At 48.8% G+C, this 20,741-nt stretch overlaps 3 protein-coding genes across 8 annotated transcripts in view; all 3 read left to right on the forward strand.

Annotated features, from left to right (window-relative positions):
* The window catches only part of EPHX4 (epoxide hydrolase 4), a 32,987-nt gene extending 23,439 nt beyond the window's left edge, over positions 1–9,548 (forward strand). For both annotated transcript variants that reach the window (XM_084758046.1, XM_084758045.1), the window contains exons 5-7: positions 2,149–2,252; positions 5,086–5,234; positions 9,179–9,548. In XM_084758046.1, the coding sequence (XP_084614172.1) occupies positions 2,149–2,252; positions 5,086–5,234; positions 9,179–9,407 (482 nt within the window). In that variant the 3' untranslated portion in view covers positions 9,408–9,548. The remainder of the gene's footprint in view (positions 1–2,148; positions 2,253–5,085; positions 5,235–9,178) is intronic.
* A 2,166-nt stretch (positions 9,549–11,714) lies between these two features.
* Positions 11,715–15,294, forward strand: LOC311585341 (lysophosphatidylcholine acyltransferase 2B-like). Its single transcript, XM_084760425.1, has 2 exons — positions 11,715–11,783; positions 12,881–15,294. The coding sequence occupies exon 2, from the start codon at positions 13,004–13,006 to the stop codon at positions 14,591–14,593; it is 1,590 nt and encodes a 529-aa protein (XP_084616551.1). The 5' UTR covers positions 11,715–11,783; positions 12,881–13,003; the 3' UTR covers positions 14,594–15,294.
* A 3,279-nt stretch (positions 15,295–18,573) lies between these two features.
* The window catches only part of LOC311584428 (protein SPO16 homolog), a 100,574-nt gene continuing 98,406 nt past the window's right edge, over positions 18,574–20,741 (forward strand). For all 5 annotated transcript variants that reach the window (XM_084758728.1, XM_084758730.1, XM_084758732.1 and 2 more), the window contains exon 1: positions 18,574–18,740. In XM_084758728.1, coding sequence (XP_084614854.1) covers positions 18,598–18,740 — 143 coding nt within the window. In that variant the 5' untranslated portion in view covers positions 18,574–18,597. The remainder of the gene's footprint in view (positions 18,741–20,741) is intronic.

Below are 20,741 nucleotides of genomic sequence, written 5' to 3' on the forward strand. Positions count from 1 at the left end.
CTGCTCAGTGTTGCTCCTGTGCCTAGGTTTCTCGGGCTGGCCTCTTGGTGTTGGACCCTGGAGTCCAATTCAGGAAGGGGGTCGCCGCGAGAGACCACTCAAGTCACACAGGCTGGAGGTATATGTAAAATTTATTACTGACACATCAGAAGTCCCAATTGTCGATGTGTCAGGGTCCCTCAGCACTCGGGAGGTGAAGGACCCCGAGTAGCTGTTACAGGATAGTTTTAAAGGCTAAAACCACAAAGCAGGTGGGGTTGCTTATCAAGTTAGACCATGTGGACATTAGAACATCTGGCATTGGGAAGCTGTTTGTGGGGGCTTGGGTGTGGGTCACTAGAGTGGTTACTGAAAGCCGTATGGGGACATCTGATATTTGGAAACTTACATGTAACTATTCTGGGAACCAGGGTGGAACTTTTGAAGTTAACAATAACAAGAACTGGGAGAGGTGAGCAAGGCGGGACAAGCAAACAAGCATCTTGTATTCTACAGTTTTACAGTTTCTCATTGGCATTGGAAAGCCAGGCACGGGGTCCATCCCCCCAGCAGCTGTAGCTCATCATCCAGGGGTGGGGGTTCCGCCAACTATACTGGGAGGGCAGCTGGTGTTGGAATCGTTCAGGGCTTGTTTAGGTGGGCACCCGTGTTGTTGAGATTTCACGGTGTAGCACCCCAGGCACGACTTCACAGCAGCAGGCCGCGGTGAGCAGGGTACCTTGTCCTCCATTTCTGGTCATGTGGCCTACTGAGAAAGATACGCTCGGAGGTGGAGAATTAATAAAAATGAAGGTTTTGCCAATTCATCGTTAAGTGAAACTGGCTCTTGATTGAACTGATTCGCTGCTTTATCTACCACAACCGTGCGACAGTGAAGGCGACAGCTGTTAGCGTTGTCAGGGTCACATGCCGACTTGTGCTCAAACAAGCATTTCTGTACTGTTGCTCTTGTACCATCAGTGCAGATTTCAACGTGGCTGAAACAAGCAAGCAGTGCCCCAGCTGCTATGACGTGGGCTGACCCGTCACCTGAGTGCCTGGAAGGATGCCCGTGCTTGATTTTTGCAAAGCTGGCTCCCTCGTACCATTTAAGACTAAGCCCGCCTGCTGGGTGACACATCCGGCCTTCTCCGGCCACGCCTACTGAGTCCGGCCACGCCTACTGAGTCCGGCCACGCCTACTGAGGCCTCCCCACCTCCCCCACCATCTCTCTCAATAAGATTACCTTGTTCTGTTTCCCATGTGTGTGTTGCTGGGAGGTTGAAACCAGAGCCTTGTGCACATTAAACAAAGCACTCTATACCACACATACGCAAAGGTGCAGTGAACCACCGACCTGGTCCATTCCGTGGGTAGAAATGTCTATTGGGGGACCTCTGAGGTGGCGGGTGGGGGTGGGGTGGGCAAAGAGAAGGAAAAAATGTCAGAGAAGAAAGCAGGTTGTATGTGACAGTCAGCAGGGCTGGGGGACTGAACTGACCTAGGAACTAGATGCCCTTGCCCAAGGTAGTTGCACCTTTGGGAACAGATTAAGGGAGGCTCTCGGTAAACAAAACCCTGCCTTTAGGCTTCTGTTTATTTGCTTACCCAGCCGAAGACTTCACTGAGCTATACCACTGACATTGGAATGATTTTTAAAATTTGCAGAGGAACATTTCTCAAGTGCCCTTTCTGCTTATTTACTGCTAAATTTTCTAGACACAGGAGTAAATGCGTAGAAAACAGTTCAGCTCCTCCTGAGGGCCAGTGATAAGTAAGGGCTTCAGTTTGAATCTGTCTATAAGGAAACGCTTTACTCAGCAGGATACTACATCACATAAATTCCTAAGAGCATTGTTAGGCCTGGGATAAATAACCTTGGAGGACAAGCAGAGTAAGTGGGTGGGAGGGTGGGGGGAGGGGCTGTGGGAAGGGGGAGGGGGCGTCCCTGCTCCCTGCTGGGTGAAAGCTTCATGAGGGTGGGGGGACGTTCTTTTTCCTTGAAGTGCTATTATACACTTTCTAAACACTGGAAATACCGATCAAATAAAAGAAAACGTGGATTCTTTAACGGAGCTAACAAGTGAAGTGGGCGTAAACAGAAGTTCTCTCGATAGCCACTAATGCGCAGCTCTGGGATAGCGTCTAACAAAGCGCTTTAATTTCAGAATACATACTGCGGCACCCCGTGCAGCTCTTCAGATGTAGCTTTTATTACTTCTTCCAAATACCGCGGCTCCCGGAGTTTATGTTCTCAATTAATGATTTCAAGGTAAGTCAACCAAATACTTTATTATTATCATTATCCTTTAGGACAGATAGTTTAATGAAAATCCATCTTTAGGAATGAAAAATGAAATGAAAATGTTAAAACTTAATCAGTAAGTATCTTAGTCGCTATTCCATTGCTGTGAGGAGGCACCATGACCAAAACCAACCAACCAACCAAACAAAAAACCCTTATAAGAGGCAGCACTGAATTGGGGCTGAGGCCCAGTCTATTTTCACCACAGTGAGGAGCGTGGTGGCAGGCAGGCAGGCGAGGTGCCGGAGCAGCAGCTGAGAGCTCATGTCTGATCCATAACTTGCTGGGCTTGTGGGCTGGTGGGGTTTGAAACCTTAAAGCCCAGCGCACGGTGATACCTGCACCATCCAGGGCATGCCTCCTAATCCTTCCCAAATGGTTCCACCAACTGAGGACACCGAGCCTTCTAACCCACGAGCCGATGGAAGCTGTTCTCACTCAAACCACATGAGGCGGGTTTAAAACCGTTCCTCTCGGGCTTACCTACCTTTATATCTGTTGATGTGTTTGAAAGCCTGGCCGTTCAACTCTGCACAAGAACTTGTATCTTACTGTTACCACCTAAGAGTCTGAATCCAGTTTTCCCCCCTCCAGTTAATGAAATAAAAGGCGAGGAAAGCCCTTTAACATGATGGGTTCCAACAGAGAAGTCGCAAGCACAGCAGTCAAGAGCAGACAGAGTAAGCAGCTGAAGAAAGGCATTTATTGGGTATGAGGAAACACACACAAGAAGCAGGCACACGGAGAGGAAAAACCCAAAAAATTTCCCCTTCTTCTTCTTCTTCTTCTTCTTCTTCTTCTTCTTCTTCTTCTTCTTCTTCTTCTTCTGCTTCTTCTTCTTCCAAGGGCAGCAGCAATGGTGAATGATGGGGAATCTCTGAGCCAATCTTGGGCAACAATTCCAAAGTGGGCGCCTCCTGTCTGGCGTTGGGAACTTTGGAGGGAGCATTGTCAATCCAAATTGAAGTACATGTATTTATACCTAGGATTACATGTATTATAGGGTGTGTGTGTGTGTGTGTGTGTGTGTGTGTGTGTGTGTGTGTGTGTGTAGTTAGTAGTATGGTTTCATGCATCTTTTCCAAACATCCTTATTGTTGTTTTACCTCCTCCTGCCTTCCTACTGCATCAGTCTCCCTCCCCGTCTCCTAAAGACCACCTCCATCGCCATGCCCCTGTCAGATCACGTGTTCCAATACTCTCCTCCACTGCTCAGCACCACCCACCCCACCCCCATCCGAACAACAATCCTGGTTTACTTTCTAAGGCTTCTACAGGACATGCTGTTGTAAGGCTCTGGTGACCCTGCCAGCCATAAACATGAAGGCACCACCGAGACCTTTTAATAGTTAGTGGGGCAGACTCTCAACTAGCTCATCGAAGTTAACATAACCACCTTGCCCCGTCCCTCCACGTGGCTAGCTGTGCCTTCCAGGCCTGTAGTCATGTCTGTCTCCTCTTGTGTCTCCTGGAGAAAAAAAAGAAAAACAAACAAACAAAAACCCAAAAGCACTCCTTTATCTTTTTCCCAGCATCCCTTTCTCCCTACCAGGAAGTCCCACTTTTCGCTTCCTGCCTTAGCTATTGGCCGTCATCTTTTTATGAAAGCCAATCAGAGAATGCCTTGGGTAGGTGAGGAAAGACAGAGACTTATATTAATACAAAGTGAGTGAAGGTCACCTCTACAATATGCACTCACATCTGATGATTTGGACCCGGGAGCCTCCAATAAGAGAACATGAGACAGTTTGTCTTTCTGGGTCTGGGTTACCTCATTCAATATGATTTTTTTATTTTATTTTTTCTGAGACAAGGTTTCTCTGGGTTGCTTTGGCTGCCCTAGACTCGATTTGTAGACCAAGCTGACCTCAAACTCACAGCGATCCACCTGCCTCTGCTTCCTGAGTGCTGAGATTAAAGGCCTGTGCCACCTCCCCCACCCCCATCCCCACCCCCAGCTCAATATGATTTTTTTCTAGTTTCTCTCTCTCTCTCTCTCTCTCTCTCTCTCTCTCTCTCTCTCTCTCTCCCTCTCCCTCTCTTCCTTTTTGTGGTGGAAAAAATATAAAAATTCAATTAATAGTGGAAGTATAAAACCTTAATTGAAGCTCCAGGACTTTAGAATGTCCATTCTAACTGTATAGTTTACCGAAATATATAGTTTGAGACTGGGCAAGCATTTGTTGTAGTGACTACCTTAATTCAACCAAGTGATACTTTTATTTGTGACTTTATTGTAATAAAGTGATTCTTTACCTGTATACACAGAGGATAGTGAAGATAAACACTATTTCCTACCCTAGTGTGCTCAGCTTGCTTTGAGCAGGACTGGGGATCAAAGCACAATTTTGTGCATGGTAACCAAGTGCTCTACCAAGTGAGCTGCACTGCCATCCCCAGCTCCCTTTAACTGACAGATTTAGCTCATTAGATAAATGAATATATATATATATATATTGTTTTTTTGAGACAAGGTCTCTCTGTGTTAGCCTTGGCTGTCCTGGAGTCACAGAGATTTACCTGCCTCTGCCTCCTGGACTGTTGGGATTGTAGGCGTGTGCCACTGCTCCCCGGCTGCTAGGAATTTTTTGGGGGGTGGGGGGAGTGGGGGGAGTGTTTCCAGACAGGGTTTCTCTGTGTAGCCTTGGCTGTCCTGGACTTGCTTTGTAGACCAGGCTGGCCTCGAACTCACAGCGATCCGCCTGCCTCTGCCTCCCAAGTGCTGGGATTACAGGCGTGCCCCACCACGTCCGGCTAGATAAATGAATATTTTTAATCATTTTCTTTTTGCTTAAATTAGGCTCTGAAACACCTGTTTACCAGCCAGAGCACTGGCATTGGGAGAAACGGACGTCGGCTGACGGCGGAAGACCTAGAAGCTTACGTTTATGTCTTCTCTCAGCCTGGAGCCCTGAGCGGTCCAATCAACCATTATCGAAGCATTTTCAGGTCTGTATAGTTTCTTCTGGGTTACATAAAATGTTTCAATTTAAAGAGATAATTCTTTGTTATTTTAAATTAAGTTTACCACTTATCTAGAATGTCACACATTTTTTTCTCCAGACACATCACAGTCTTTTTGTGTGCATATATGTTCCCATGTGCACACGTGTGTGTGTGTGTGTGTGTGTGTGTGTGTGTGTGTGTGTGTGTGCTCCTGCATCTTTGTATATGATGGTGACGTGCTCGTACTATGCAGAGCCTGTGCGGCTGTCAGTCTCCACCCTCGAGTGCTTTGTTAGAAGCAGAGTGTCTTGTTTTTCTGGAACATACCCCAGACTAACTGACCCATGAGCTTCCAGGGACTCTGCCGTCCCTGCCTCCCATCTCCCCATGGCCGCACTGGGATTGCAGAGTTCATGCTGCTTGTTTGGCGCGAATTCTGAGGATTGGGACTCACGTGCTCGTCCTTGCGTAGCCAGCACTGAGCTATCTCCCCAGCCCTAACCCCAACATTCTGACTTTCTCTCTCTCTTTCCCCCTCTGGTTTTCCGAGATAGGGTTTCTCTGTGTAGCCCTGGCTGACCTGGAACTCACTATGTAGACCAAGCTAACCTCAAACTCAGAGATCTGTTTGCCTCTGCCTCCCAAACACATGTGTCACCACTGCCTGGCCTGACTCTTTGTTTGTTTGTTTTGTGTTTTATTTTGTTTGGTCTTTTGAGACAGGGTTTCTCTGTCACACGGAACCCTGCACTGTCTTTGTAGACCAGGCTGTCCCCAAACTGACAGAGATCTGCCTGCCTCTGCCTCCTGAGTGCTGGGATTAAAGGTGTGCACCAACCATGCCCGGCTTCTGGCTGATTCTTTCATAGAAAACTTAAAACATGGAAAAGTAGAGAATAATATAAAAGGTCCCTCCGTGTGGCCATTGCTTGCTCTACCCGTAATCGCATCCACTTAGTCTTTCCTTTTGAGCAGACTCGTTTTTATTGTATTGTAATGATTATGTATTAACTGGCGCAGGAAACCGTTTTTAAGAACATTCTGTGCCCTGGGTTGCCAGCACAGGTTGCACAGTGCTGAGTGAACCAAGACAAGGATCCTGTTCCCACAAACCTTGGCAGAGGGAACGGACAAGCACAGTACTGAATCCATGGTTACAAACACCGGACAGTACTGAATCCATGGTTACAAACACACGGAGAGACTTCAAAAGAAAGAGTTGAGAAGTGAGGAAATGCTGTTTGAGGAAAAAATTCAAAGCAAGGCAAGGGCCCAGGAAGTGGTCATGAGGAAAAGGGAACAGCCGAGACTAGCCCTGTGGGGGCTGGAACGCTGGGACTCGTGCAGCACAAGTAGGGCCCACGTGGCAGACGTGCAGTGTAGTGGGGACAGAAGAGCACGGCAAGAGGGAAAAGAACAGTACTAGAACATTTTCAATATTTTTAAACCAGTGTGGGAGATAAAGCTAGAAACTACCATTCAAAGGGAGTTGGAAAGAAGAGGCGAAGACAGCAACAGGGAAGAAGATGGACGACACAGTGGTAGCGACCAGGCGAGGTGATATATCGTGTGTGATCCCAACACTGGAAAGGCTGAGGCAGGAGGATCGTAACGTCAGGGCCAGGCTGGGCTGCACATTAAAATCCTGTCCAGACAAAGAAAACACCCAGTAAGTGAGTGTCTTGGCTTATCTTCTGTTGATGTGACGGAATTCTCTGACAAAAGCCATTTAAGGAGAGAGGGTTTGTCTTAGCTTGCACTCCCAGGTTATACAGAGCGTAACCCATCAGGACCAGGAAGCCGAAGGGTCTAGGACTCCCCACCCCAGAAAAGTGTATTTTAAGTGGCTGTAAGGGGGAAAACATTCTTATCTTTCTGCCCTTGGTGAAGGTTTTTGCTTGTCTGGTTTTTTGTTTGTTTTTGTTTTTGTTTTTTGTAATTGCTCACTGGGAACACCTGTGCCATGGGAGAAATGTATGGTGACCTCCAGAAGACAGAGGCTCTGTGAATGGCAAAACTCAGGACCTGGTTTGTTTGTGTTACATTGTCATTTTCTTGTTTCGTTTTTCAAGACAGGGTTTCTCTGTGTAGCCTTGGCTGTCCTGGACTCACTTTGTAGACCAGGCTGGCCTGCACTCACAGAGATCCTCCTGCCTCTGCCTCCCGAGTGCTGGGATTAAAGGCGTGCGCCACCACACCTTGCCAGCTCTTCTGTTTTCTTCTTAAGACAGAGTCTCACTTTGGAGCCCTAGTTGGCCTTGGACAGAATTCACAGTTTTATAAAAGCTAAAGATTAGTTTTGTGTGTGCGTGTGTGCATGCGTGCATGTGTGAGTGCATGTGTGTGTGTGTGTGTGTGTGTGTGTGTGTGTGTGTGTAGGTATGTGTGCTCTTGAGTGAGTATTGAGGACAGCCTGGGGTGTCAACCTTCAGGAGCCATGCACCTTGCTTACTGAAGGGGTTTCTTAACTGAGAAGCAGGGGCTAGCCTGCCCTGGTCTCCACAGACTACAGTAGTGCAGGCTACCCCACTCTGCATTTCCCCTGGTGTTGGAGATAACAAGCCAGTTCTTCAGTGACTGGCTTGGATCTCATTAGATTGGCATTCCTGGGTTCTTTTTCTGTTCTCCTTGTTCAGGGGGCTTATTAATTCATTTTGAGATAGGGTCTTAATCTTTGGCCCCTGCTGTCCTAGAATTCTCTGTGTAGCCCGGGCTAGCCTTGAACTTGCAGCTATGGCCTGTCTGCTTCTGGAGTTCTGCTAGTACATTCTCCAACACCCTCAGCGTGCTAGGACAGTTTGGGGGCCTGCTAGGGTGCTTCATGGCCATTTTTTATTACCACTTCCCCCCAAATTTTAAAGACATTTCCCCCAAAATCAGTCAGGTGAGGCTCTTCTTACCCTCCAAAGAACCGTCACCCCTTCAGCAAGAGGCAGCATTCTGTGCCCCTTAGCAAGAGACAGCATTCTGTGTCCCCTCAGCAAGAGGCAGCATTCTGTGTCCCTCAGCAAGAGGCAGCATTCTGTGTCCCCTCAGCAAGAGGCAGCATTATGTGTCCCTCAGCAAGTGGCAGCATTCTGTGTCCCTCAGCAAGAGGCAGCATTCTGTGTTTCTCAGCAAGAGGCAGCATTCTGTGTCCCTCAGCAAGAGGCAGCATTCTGTGTCCCCTCAGCAAGAGGCAGCATTCTGTGTTTCTCAGCAAGAGGCAGCATTCTGTGTCCCCTCAGCAAGAGGCAGCATTCTGTGTTTCTCAGCAAGAGGCAGCATTCTGTGTCCCTCAGCAAGAGGCAGCATTCTGTGTCCCCTCAGCAAGAGGCAGCATTCTGTGTCCCTCAGCAAGAGGCAGCATTCTGTGTCCCCTCAGCAAGAGGCAGCATTCTGTGTCCCCTCAGCAAGAGGCAGCATTATCTGTCCCCTCAGCAAGAGGCAGCATTATCTGTCCCCTCAGCAAGAGGCAGCATTGTGTGTCCTTTAGCAAGAGGCAGCATTCTGTGTCCCTCAGCAAGAGGCAGCATTCTGTGTCTCCTCAGCAAGAGGCAGCATTCTGTGTCTCCTCAGCAAGAGGCAGCATCCTGTGTCCCTCAGCAAGAGGCAGCATTCTGTGTCCCCTCAGCAAGAGGCAGCATTCTGTGTCCCCTCAGCAAGAGGCAGCATTCTGTGTCCCTTCAGCAAGAGGCAGCATTCTGTGTCTCCTCAGCAAGAGGCAGCATTCTGTGTCCCTTCAGCAAGAGGGAGCATTCTGTGTCCCCTCAGTAAGAGGCAGCATTCTGTGTCCCTTCAGCAAGAGGCAGCATTATCTGTCCCCTCAGCAAGAGGCAGCATTGTGTGTCCCTCAGCAAGAGGCAGCATTCTGTGTCCCCTCAGTAAGAGGCAGCATCCTGTCCCTCTGAGGGTGCTCAGGCCTCCGGGAACAGCGGATTAAGTCTAGGTTTCTTTTGTTTTCATAGCTGCCTGCCTCTCAGACGCCACACGGTGACCACGCCGACACTGCTCCTGTGGGGACAGGAAGATGCCTTTATGGAGGTCGAGATGGCCGAAGCCACAAAGACTTATGTTAAAAACTTCTTCAGACTCACCATTTTGTCAGAAGGCAGCCACTGGCTTCAGCAAGACCAGCCTGACACAGTGAACAGGCTGATCTGGGCATTCCTGAGGGAAGAAACAAGAGGACCCTGACTTACCACCTACGGGGAGCCTATAATGCAACCTTGAAAAGCCTCTTAAAGCTCGTTCATCAATTTATGTTTTATCAGGAAATACACCTGTTTTAATATGCTTGACTATAAATAAATATAGTGACACATGGTATTGAAAAAACTCTATGTAATTTTTTCATTCTCTGTATTTGCACAGAACACCTGCCTTAATTTACACAGTTGTAGTAGCTGGGCGTGGTGGCGCACGCCTTTAATCCCAGCACTCAGGAGGCAGAGGCAGGTGGATCGCTGTGAGTTCGAGGCCAGCCTGGTCTACAAAGAGTCCAGGACAGCCAAGACCCTGTCTTGGGGGGGGGATACACACACACACACATACACACACAAACACACACACAGAGTTGTACAACAAAGTTATTGGAAAAAATGACTCAGATTTGGCTTCTTGTTTTCTTTATCCTATTAACATATGATGCCTTTTACAGACATTCAGGCACATGGCCTGGGCCACAGCATAACAAGCAGACCTGCAATGGCACAGGTCTTAATTTCATTGTTAAAATGTTCCTTTTACTATTATTTATTTATTTATTTATTAGCTATTAAAAATTCCATCATCAATTGCTGTGGATTTCTAATGTATAAAGGAATTTGAATGTAAACTTGGCTACATGAGTATTTCTGAAAATACATCTTAGGTTCTGTTCATGATGACTGATTAAACTGTGTTTGAAACTGGTGTGCGCTACATCAACCGCTTAGGAAAATATCTTTTTACCCCTTTGATGCAGTAATAAATATTTTAATTCCTTTGAATGCTAGAATCCAAGTTTTACAGGGCAAGATTTAATTTCTTTAAGGTTGATATACGTTGAATAAAGGCTGTACTGTCGCAGGCAGGTAATTTCATAGTGAATAAACGCAGTCCCAACACCCCTACCAGGCCGCAAACTGCAGGTGAACCAAACCCTTCCTCATCTTGGTTAAGCCCTCACCGTGTACGGTGGCTGCAACCTTTTCAGTCTGAGGTGTGAGGTGTGATAATCAAATTGGAACGAATCTCTCTCTCTCTCTCTCATTTTTTTCCCTAAATCTATTTATTTGTTATGTAGATGAGCATGCTGTCTTCATGTACACCAGAAGAGGGCATCTGATCATAATACAGATGGCTGTGAGCCACCACGTGGGTGCTGGGAATTGAACTCAGGACCTCTGGAAGAGCAGCCAGTGCTCCTAACCACTGAGCCACCTCTCCAGCCCCCACCCCCTCTCATTTTTACAGCATACTCTTTTTTTCATTCCTCATGAAAAACATCCATTTTTTACATTGAAAGTAATACTGATGGTTTCTCTTTGGCATTTCAGGGCCATGGGTGAAATTAAGTGACACTGAGCAGTACATGGGTCCTACTTTACACACGCACTGCACACCAGGGAGGCCAATCTGAAAGCTGAGTGGCCAGAGATATTCAGCCTAGCCGTGCTGGACAGAGAGGACCGCCTCCCCGGGGGGAAGCCGAACAGTGAGAGATTTTTATTACATGGCTCAGACTACTGTATGGTTTAAAACATGTATGTATGCAGTATTTCTGTGAGTTTTCACTTCATATATTTAAGCTCTGGTGGATCACGGGTAACTGAACCCCTGAGTGAAAGGCAGGGGGTAACTACTGCAATACATCTGGCACATGGGATGTAAAAGAAAGAGGGTGTGATAACTTTTCTTTAAGAAGCATATACAGGGGCTGGAGAGATGGCTCAGAGGTTAAGAGCACTGACTGCTCTTCCAGAGGTCCTGAGTTCAATTCCCAGTAACCACATGGTGGCTCACAACCATCTATAATGTGATCTGGTGCCTTCTTCTGGCCTGCAGGTGTATGTGCAGGCAGAACACTATATTCATAATAAGAAGCATGTACAGAGCTGGGCGTAGCGGTGCACACATTTAATCCCAGCACTCATGAGGCAGAGGCAGGTGGATCGCTGTGAGTTCCAGGCCAGCCTGGTCTACAAAGTGAGTCCAGGACAGCCAGGGCTACGCAGAGAAACCCTGTCTGGAAACAAAACAAAACAAAACAAAACAAAACAAAAAACCCAGAAGGCAAAGAAAGCTGAAAGAGCAGAAAGGAACATTGTAAAGTAGGAAGTCGCAGGAGGGGCCCGAGGCTCAAGTTACTGCTGCCCACTGTCTTGGGATCAAACTCTTTGTCAAAAGAGACAGCAGCACTGGCAAGTCACAGCACCTTAGCGATATTTCCTTTGTTACAGACAGTTCTAACAGTGACTGAAGAATGTGAGTGTCCTCAGAATTCTCGCTGTGCCGTAGCAACCTCTGGGCACAATAAAAGCTCAATTGTTTACAGACGGGTACACTGGAGCCTCATGACAGAGGTGCAAGGTAGGGACCGATTTAAAGACATGGGATTGAGTTTTAACGTGTAACTTTGCCAGTTCTCCTTGGGTAGATGCTGGCACCTGGAGGTGACCCTTCCACACCTTGCTTATCAAGCTTGGTGTCCATAGCACTTTCTGTGGTAGGGTTAACCTGTCAATACATGGAAAATCAGGGATCAAATCAATTAGTTCTGGGGCTAAGGGATCCAAATTAGCAATTAGCCAACACAGCAGGGACCCCGAATGCAGCACTATCAGTTCTGAGTAGCCTAGTTCTCACCGGCTGGCCTTCCCTTCCCACGATGTACCAAGAACAGCAACACAGAAGGGACATGTCCTGGAGACTGTGTTGACACAGTAAAGCAGATCTTGTTTTAATCACAGCCTGACTACTGACAAAGTTGATTTTTACAGTGTTGATTTTGTTTTGTTTTTGTTTTTCAGTTTAAAATGTTGATTGGTTCATGTAGACCAATATTATAAACCCCCACATGCCATATTGAATTCTGGCCTATTAGAATTAATTTGCCCTAAGTTTTCCTTTTAGGTTATTAATTTTCTAAGTGGCGGGTTTCCTTGTGGCATTTCACACACACACACACACACACACACGTATATCACACTCTATTCTCACTCATCTTCCTTATCAACTACTCTCGTGACAGAGTTCACTACTCTCTATTTCCCACCTCTTCCTCTCTTAAACACTATTCCTCCCCAGTTTTCTATGTGTATGGAAAAGTGCTCCTAACACAAATGCTCGAGATGCTGTGTGACTTACACTTCTCAGCTTAAAGAGATGTGGCCAACAGCAAGGAATCCAGTCTGTAGGAACAGCGGATGAATTTCACTAAGAAGCTGGGTCAAAGCACCCCCATAGCAATTTTTACCGGCATTATCACTTAAATTTGAAAGTTGTAGTTAATATTGATTCATTCATATTAATATCTCCTTAGTAAGTACATACGAATAATATAAGTACCAGAAATTGTTATGTGAAAATTTATTGCCCACGTATGTCAGAAACAACAACGCACTGTGATTGTTCTTTTGGTGAGATTCTAATTCTCGTGTGGCTTTTTCCCCCTTCTAATTTTAAAGGTAGTGCATCATTTCCTATTAACCAACCATTAGCTGTAAGGGCGCAGATGACGTGCAAACCGACACATAGCACTGGGGCGTGAGGAAAGGGAGAAGAGCACGTACCGAGCAGCAGCCGGCCTCATGTCTCTCCAGACCCAGCGCAGACAGACCACGGACACCTCCGAGCTGGAGGTGTGGGACAGCAGGTCCGCGCAGGAGGTGAACAAGTCCTTATTCCCCCCGGCGGTGGCCAACCCCTTCACTCAGCAGACGCGCTTCAGTGCTTGGCGCTGGGCGGGCATCCTCCTCCTGGGCACTGTGCTGGTCCCCGTGCGAGTGTCCTGCATCGCCTTCCTCTTCATCCTCCTCTGGCCCGTGGCCACGCTCTCCACCATCAGGTTACCTACCCGACCCACCGAGCCCATGAGGAGCTGGAGGAAGCACCTGATGAAGCCGGCCCTGCTGTTCTTGTTCCACGTGACGTTCTTCTTTGCCGGGTTCCTGGTGAAGGTGAAAGGGAAGAAGGCGAGCAGAGAGGAGGCCCCCATCTTCGTCGCCGCGCCGCACTCCACCTTCTTCGACGCCATCGCCGTCGTGGTGGCCGGGCTCCCTTCGGTGGTGTCTGCAAGCCAGAACGTGCGGATCCCGCTGGTTGGGAAATGCCTCCTGGCGACTCAGCCGGTGCTTGTGAAGCGAGAGGACCCGGATTCGAGAAAGAGGACCCGGAACGAAATCCTGAGACGAGTGGTATCCAAAATGAAGTGGCCGCAGATCCTCATCTTCCCGGAAGGGCTGTGCACCAATCGCTCCTGCCTTGTCACCTTCAAACTGGGAGCCTTCTCCCCGGGCGTCCCCGTGCAGCCGGTGCTGCTTCGGTACCCCAACAGACTGGACACGGTGACCTGGACGTGGCAAGGGTTCACGAGCTTCCAGGCGTGCATGCTCACCCTGAGCCAGCCCTTCACCAGAGTGGAAGTCGAGTTTATGCCCGTTCATATCCCAAGCGAAGAAGAGAAGAGGGACCCCATCCTCTTTGCCAACGCGGTCCGGGTCACCATGGCCAACGCCCTGCGGCTGCCCATCACGGACCACACTTTCGAAGACTGCAGGCTGATGATCTCGGCCGGCGCCCTCCGGCTACCCATGGAAACCGGCTTGGTGGAATTTACGAAAATCAGCCACAAGCTGAAATTAGACTGGGACAACATCCACACGCACCTGGACGAGTACGCCGCCGTTGCGGTCTCCTCCAAGGGAGGGAAGATGGGAATAGAAGAGTTTTCCAGCTACATGAAGCTCCCAATTTCAGAGCCCCTGAGGCAGCTCTTTGCCCTCTTTGACAGGAATCAGGACAGCACCATAGACTTCCGGGAGTATGTGATCGGCCTGACGGTCCTGTGCAACCCTGCCAACACGGAGAAGATCCTGCAGATGTCCTTTAAACTTTTCGACCTAGACGAGGACGGCTACATAACAGAACAGGAGTTGACAACTATACTCCGGGCGGCTTTTGGAGTGCCAGACCTAGATGTTTCCAGACTCTTCCAGGAGATGGCTGGCAAGGACTCAGCTCAGGTTTCATACAGGACCTTTAGGAAATTTGCCCTGAAGCACCCGGTGTATGCCAAGCTATTTAACTCGTACCTCGACCTCCAGGCAGCCTATGTGTATTCACTCCCACAGGAAGTGAAAGCACAGCCGCAGGAAGTGAAAGCGCAGCCGCAGGATTAAGTTGTTCACGCCATCCCTGTGTTGAGGCCTGCTCCTTCTGGGTAACATTTTAATGATATTTTCATTTCAGGCCCACCAGCCACATCACCTCAGCTCATTGCTGATATAAAAGAATCTCTCTATACAAGGTCAGGTTTGACCGTGAGCTATGTTTATGATCAGCATACCCTATGGCCTTATTCATCAGCAAAAATTCCCCAACCATAAGCCCAGCTGCACCCCCCACACACACACACACAACAGCCAGGCACACTTTCAAGGTCAGCTAGAACTTCTTGTTAGCAAAATAACTTGAGTCAGAGCTGACCCCCTCTCCCCACACTCCACCCCTAATATGAGCTAGTTGTGGATTTCACCTTTAAATATGCAATAGGACTTCCCCTCAGGGACCAGGTTCGGATCCCAAACTGCCCGCCTCGCTGAACTCAGAAAATAAAGCTTTCATTTCCCAAATGGCCCTAGTCTGTGTCAAGTTGGCAGAAACTAACCAACACATATTTAATTATATTTAAAATTTGCTTGAGGGATTATTTCAATTAGGCTTTTATAATACCTTCTCCACCTAATGTTTGTTGAGCACAGTGGCACATGCATGTAGTCCCATCACTCCGGAAGACAGAGGCAAGAGCATGGTTTGACAACCTAGGACATAACCTCAGACTTAAAATAGATGGACAGCTCGCCCTAGGGCTTTCCTTTTCATTGACAATAAATTGTCCTCAAGCTCCTGCTTTTTTTTTTATTCTTAAATTATTTTAATGAGATTAGGAACCCAATGAGGGAACCCTGATTTGCCAGGTATCATATAATGGCTTTACTGGGACTCCCTAGGATTTCTGATAACATTTCTTTCTTGCCTTTTAATTTTTTGCTTGCTTGTTTGTTTTGAGACAGGGTTTCTCTGTGCAGCCTTGGCTGTCCTGGACTAGATTTGTAGACCAGGCTGGCCTTGAACTCACAGAGATCTGCCTGCCCCTTGACTGCTGGGATTACAGGCGTGCACCACCATGCCAGGCTGCCTCATAATTACTTAATTGGCAGAGAAAACCTCTTCAGAAGGCATGAGAAGGAGTCTACCACAGAGACACTCGCACCCCCATGCTTGGTGCTGCTCTAGTCACAATGGCTAGGAAATGGAATCAATCTCCTTGTCCATCAACGGAAGAATGGCCAATGAAAATGTTCACACAAGCATGTCAACAGGGGCATGGTAAAAAAAAAAAAACTGCTGAAATGGCCCAGGGGAAGGTGTTTGCATTATGGGAGCGGGGAGAAGGAAGGAGGGAAGAAAGGAGGGAAAGAAGGAGAGAGAGAGTGAGAGAGAGAGAGAGAGAGAGAGAGGAGCAGCCAGAGGCATCTGGAAACGTCCAAAGCAGAGAAAAAAAAGAAACAGACTAGATATGGCCAGGGTTATCTGCTAGAGACAAGAGAATAGAGGGGACGGGGAAAACCTTGCTTTTATATAAAGAATGCTGGGTGTCTGGGAGTAGGGACGCCGGTGATCTGCAGCAGCCTGGGAGCTAGCATCATGGAGGATAAGTGGATGTGTGTGGGGGGATGTGTGTGTGTGTGTGTGTGTGTGTGTGTGTGTGTGTGTGTGTGTGTGTGTGTGTGGTGGGCCAGAAGGCTAGTGCAGACTCTGTACACAGGGTTCTTGTGAAGACAGAGCTGGAGGGGCCTGGAGGCTGGCATGGACGTTGATATGCTGACAGGCACCACTGGTTTATGGCAATAGAGAACCATGTGTCCCTTCTGCCAGAAGCAAGGGAAATGACTCCCTTTTGGCACACAAGAAATACTTCTACAATCCAGATGAGCTGAGCCTAGGCTCAAGTTTCAGACCAAGTCAATGGGCCTGCCCTTTTGGGGGGTGCTTAGGGTACCCTTTGGGCCTGACAATATGTAATGGGATTTCGTTCAACCCGTAAAGGGGGAAAAAATGAAATTATGTGATTTGCATGTGAATGCACAGGATTGGGGAAATATACATGAGGTTAACTTGGGTCCAGAAAGAAGCTCACTGTTTATAAACTGATGACATGACATGGTTGAGGGGAAGGTTTTTTTTTGTTTGTTTTGTTTTGGTTTTGGTTTTTTGAGACAGGGTTTCTCTGTGTAGCCTTGGCTGTTCTGGACTCGTTCTGTAGACCAGACTGGCCTCAAACTCACAGCGATCCACCTGCCTCTGCCTCCCAAGTGCTGGGATTAAAGGCGTGTGCCACCACACCCGGCCTTTTTTTTTTTTTTTACTTGCAGATAATTAGGAGAGAACACCTGGAAAAGTCTAAAGGGGAGAGAGAGGGAGAGAGAGAGAGAGAGAGAGAGAGAGAGAGAGAGAGAGAGAGAGAGGAGAGAGGGAGAGAGATACTGAAATAGTAGGGTTATAAGGACAATGAATAGCTGGGGTTGGGAAGCCATGAGCTGAGACACTTAGTAAGGGGAAAGAGGTGGGAAGGGCTAGGATGCTAAGGCGACTCTGACGTGTGTAGCAGGTGCTTGTGACAATGAGGGAGCCTGGAGGCCAGCGTGAGCTGTGGTGTGCTACCAGGCACCGCCGATGGCTCCTTTCGGGTAGAGGGGAACTAGCTCCGCAAGTTCCTGCGTTAATGCTGGCTTTTGACTAAGCCACCAGAATCTGGTGAAGCAGAGTTTTCTTTGGACCGGACACATGGCAAATTTACACTAGTAAAAGCAGACCCTAGCCTGGAATCTTCAGAGTTGTGTGTTTGACTTAGAACGCCCATAAAGCCTTACAACTTAAAAAGGCCTGTTTGGGGGTGGGCGGCGGGTCAGACAAGGGCAGATAGCGGTGCTGCTGTGAGAAAAGTCGGGGCAGGGACTCATGAGTAGTGGGAGGGTTGACCCTCAGTTTTCCTTTGTTGGGAACAAGCACCTACCATTTCTTCTTCAGACTCCATTTAATCATAGGGGAGCTGGGGGCTCCCCAGAAGGTGAACAGCTTTTGTTGTAAGGAGACAGCTTTCTGAGTCCAGATATCTCAGGGACAACGTCTCCATCTTAATGGCAGGATGAACTAAGTTCGAGTTTTCAGGCTCAGGAACCTACGTTTATCCTGACTGATGGAGACGCCCTTGCTCAACTGCTTTGTGTCAAAATGTGACTGGACGATGCCGCAGCCCACACCGCTGCCCCTTGATTTGTAGTTTCACCCTTTACATATGTTGTAAATATCCTTTCAGGGTCACAGATAGTTCAGTATCAGCCTGATTCCAATAATTTTTGTCACCTGCATTGATCTGGTTTTGTTGGATTAGATGTGGGCCCCCACAACACTTAACCAAAAAAACTTAAGTCCTCAAAGCTGAGCTCTACTAATGTGTAATGGGCATAGTAAAAACACCTTTTAGACATGTAAAGATACCTCAGTCAGGATCCCCACTTCACTCAAGGCTGCACTTGATAACCAGAACCCAGTGACATCACTCATGCGACAATCAGACAGTCCTAGGACCCCATGACACCCACTGGACAGTACATAAGCAGAGACCAAGAGCAATGAACACTCTGCTCTGCGCGTCTCCAGAGATGCCACAAAGATTTCCCCTGGGAGCAGATCTCCCCTGCCTCCTCAAATCAGAGACATTACACAAGTGAACAGCCTTGGGGAGATGGGCTTAGGACTGCAGTTTGGAGTGTGAACCTTGTGTGATGACCCTGGGCATAATAAAATATAACGTGCTGTACCAACTCTGTCTACCTTCTTGCTGGCTACATACGGCTCACTGCTGGAAAGGTCTGGTGACCCCATCCTTCTAGATAAAGGGGACAGGAAGGGCGCATGCGAGCTCTACTCGCAGAGATATCGAGTCAGCCCTCCATAACGCTCGGTAAGTGGCTGATTCACACCAACCATAAAACAGAACAAGCGGACTACAGCTCAGGGGACCTGCCACCAGACGCGTGCAAAACAGAGCGAGTGCGGCTGCGCCTGCGCCACGTGACCGCGGGGGGAACGCCCCCTTCGCCGGGCTCCGCGGCCGGACATGGCGCAGGGTGGGGCGGGCGGCGCGGCCCCCGCGGTGCGCCCGAGGCCTCCGGGTCCTGGCGGGAAGGGGCTGAAGGCCCCCGGGGAGCGGCGCCGGCTGAAGGCGGCCGTGTCGGAGCAGCTCAGCCGCGACGTGCTCAGGTAGGAGGCGGGGCGCCGCTGCTCACCCACTCCCGCCCCGCTGCGTCCCCCGGCGCGCGCGCGCGCTCTCGCCCGCCTGGCGCCGCCCCCTCCCCCCCTCTCCCCCCCCTCCGACCTGGGGACCCTGCTGCCTGGCAGGGGCTTCGTCCAGCCCTCGAGAAGTCGGCCGTGTGTCATTTTAAAAAGTTGTAAGAAAAATGATTCCGTTGGGAAAACGAGTGTTTATTTGAAATGAAACGCAGAACAAAAGTGCCTCTCCTTGGGGCAGCGCAGGGTCTGCCGTTAAGTCTAACCCTGTGCTCTTACCGGTAAAAGCATCATATGGCCAGGTGGGCAAGATGAACCCGGCCCACAACTATTGGGAAGCAGCAACAACAACACAACACTGGTGTACGTAAAAGCGATCCTGACAAGTGTCTCTGCTGCGCAAACCTCCCGTCTGCCCAAGTGGTCAGACTTGCGGTGTCCTCTATCTCTGTTTAAATCGTTCAAAGTGCAGCAGTCTGGGGGGCTTGACTTAAGGAGGATAGCTTATGTGAAATGCGTTTCCTAAGGTGTGTTTAAAGTGGCACACATCTGTGCAAGGCCGTCTCTTCTTTGGACGTCAATTGGCTTTCCAAGTGTGGGAGCGCTCTCTTCGCTGGAAGGGACGTTATTTTTGTAACAGTGTAGGTGAAGGGAACCAAGCTCAGGGGCTCTGCACGAGCAAGCACTCTATGCTTCTAATCTCTGAATCGTTCCTTTGACCGTTAATCTACAAAGCTTTCTTTGGTTTGTTTGGGTTGTTTTGTTTTCCAGACAGGCTTTCTCTGTGTAGCCCTGATTGTCCTGGAACTCACACTGGGGACCAGAGGCAGGGAGCCATCTGCCTCTGCTGGGCATTAACCGCCTGTGCCACCAACGCCTGGCTTTACTCTCCAAATCTTCATGTGTTCAGCTGTGGAAATTCGGAGAGCCTCACTTTGGGCTCATATGTTACCGGAAAAACTGAGGGTCTCTTCGCTGCCTTCATAGTCTCGTTAACAAAATAATTTTAAAACCGACTCAGGAGACGAGCCTGGAAGCACAAGGAAGAGAAGGCCTTGCCTTTTCTATGAGGGTCTGAGAAAGCTGGCATGCTCCCCAATGAGGACAAGTGCCACGTGATGCATGCGTGATTTCCAAAGAAGATGAGAAAGTCCGGAGAGTCTGGTCCAGTGTCTGAAAGGAAAGGGAGCTATGCTTTGAGTTAAGACTCAGAAAAGCGGGCAGGTTGCTTTCTCCGGTCAGAGGACTCCACCATGCAGAGACAGAGCTCAGACACAGTTTATATCCAGCCAAAAGTATCGGCTGGGACCACACTTAGGTATTTGGGAGCATTTAGAGCAAGGGGCTTTTAAAGGCGAAAACCACTTCCCTAGTGTCTTGCTCTGCAGCTGGGGGGGGGGAGGGGGAGAGGGGGTTGGTGCACAGGGAGTTAGTTAAACAAAAGCTAAATTAGCTGGGGCACCTTGACCTTGGGTTCCTAGAAAAGAGCTGGGTAATAATATTTCATGGGGTTCTCTATCAAGAAGACCAAATTCTGATCAAACCTGAAATGGCCTCCAGGAGGGACCTCTGTGCTGTCTTGTCATGGAGTGCAAGTGGCTGCACTGAAGGGTGGGTTTCTGGGGAGGAAAAGTATATTATCTCATTAATATTCCTTCCCCAGGGGAGGGCGGGCCGGCACGTGGCACGTGGTACCCGGGTTACCACAGAATTTCTGTTTAACTAACATGTGCAGCCAGCGTTGGCTCAGTATACTGTCCATTTAGATGTGACTGTGTCCCAGCTGGATTTAGGTCAGTTTGACACAAACTAGAGTCATCAGAAAGAGGGAACCTCAACTGAGAAAAATGGTTCCCTAAGATCCAGCTGTAAAGCATTTTCTTTAGTGATTAGTGGGGGAGGGCCCAGCCCGCTGTGGGTGGAGCCGTCCCTGGGCAGGTGGTCCTGGGGAATAAGGAAGCAGGCTGAGCAAGC

Source organism: Acomys minous (genome assembly GCF_964271855.1).
Source record: "Acomys minous genome assembly, chromosome: 15".
Lineage (NCBI taxonomy): Eukaryota > Metazoa > Chordata > Mammalia > Rodentia > Muridae > Acomys > Acomys minous.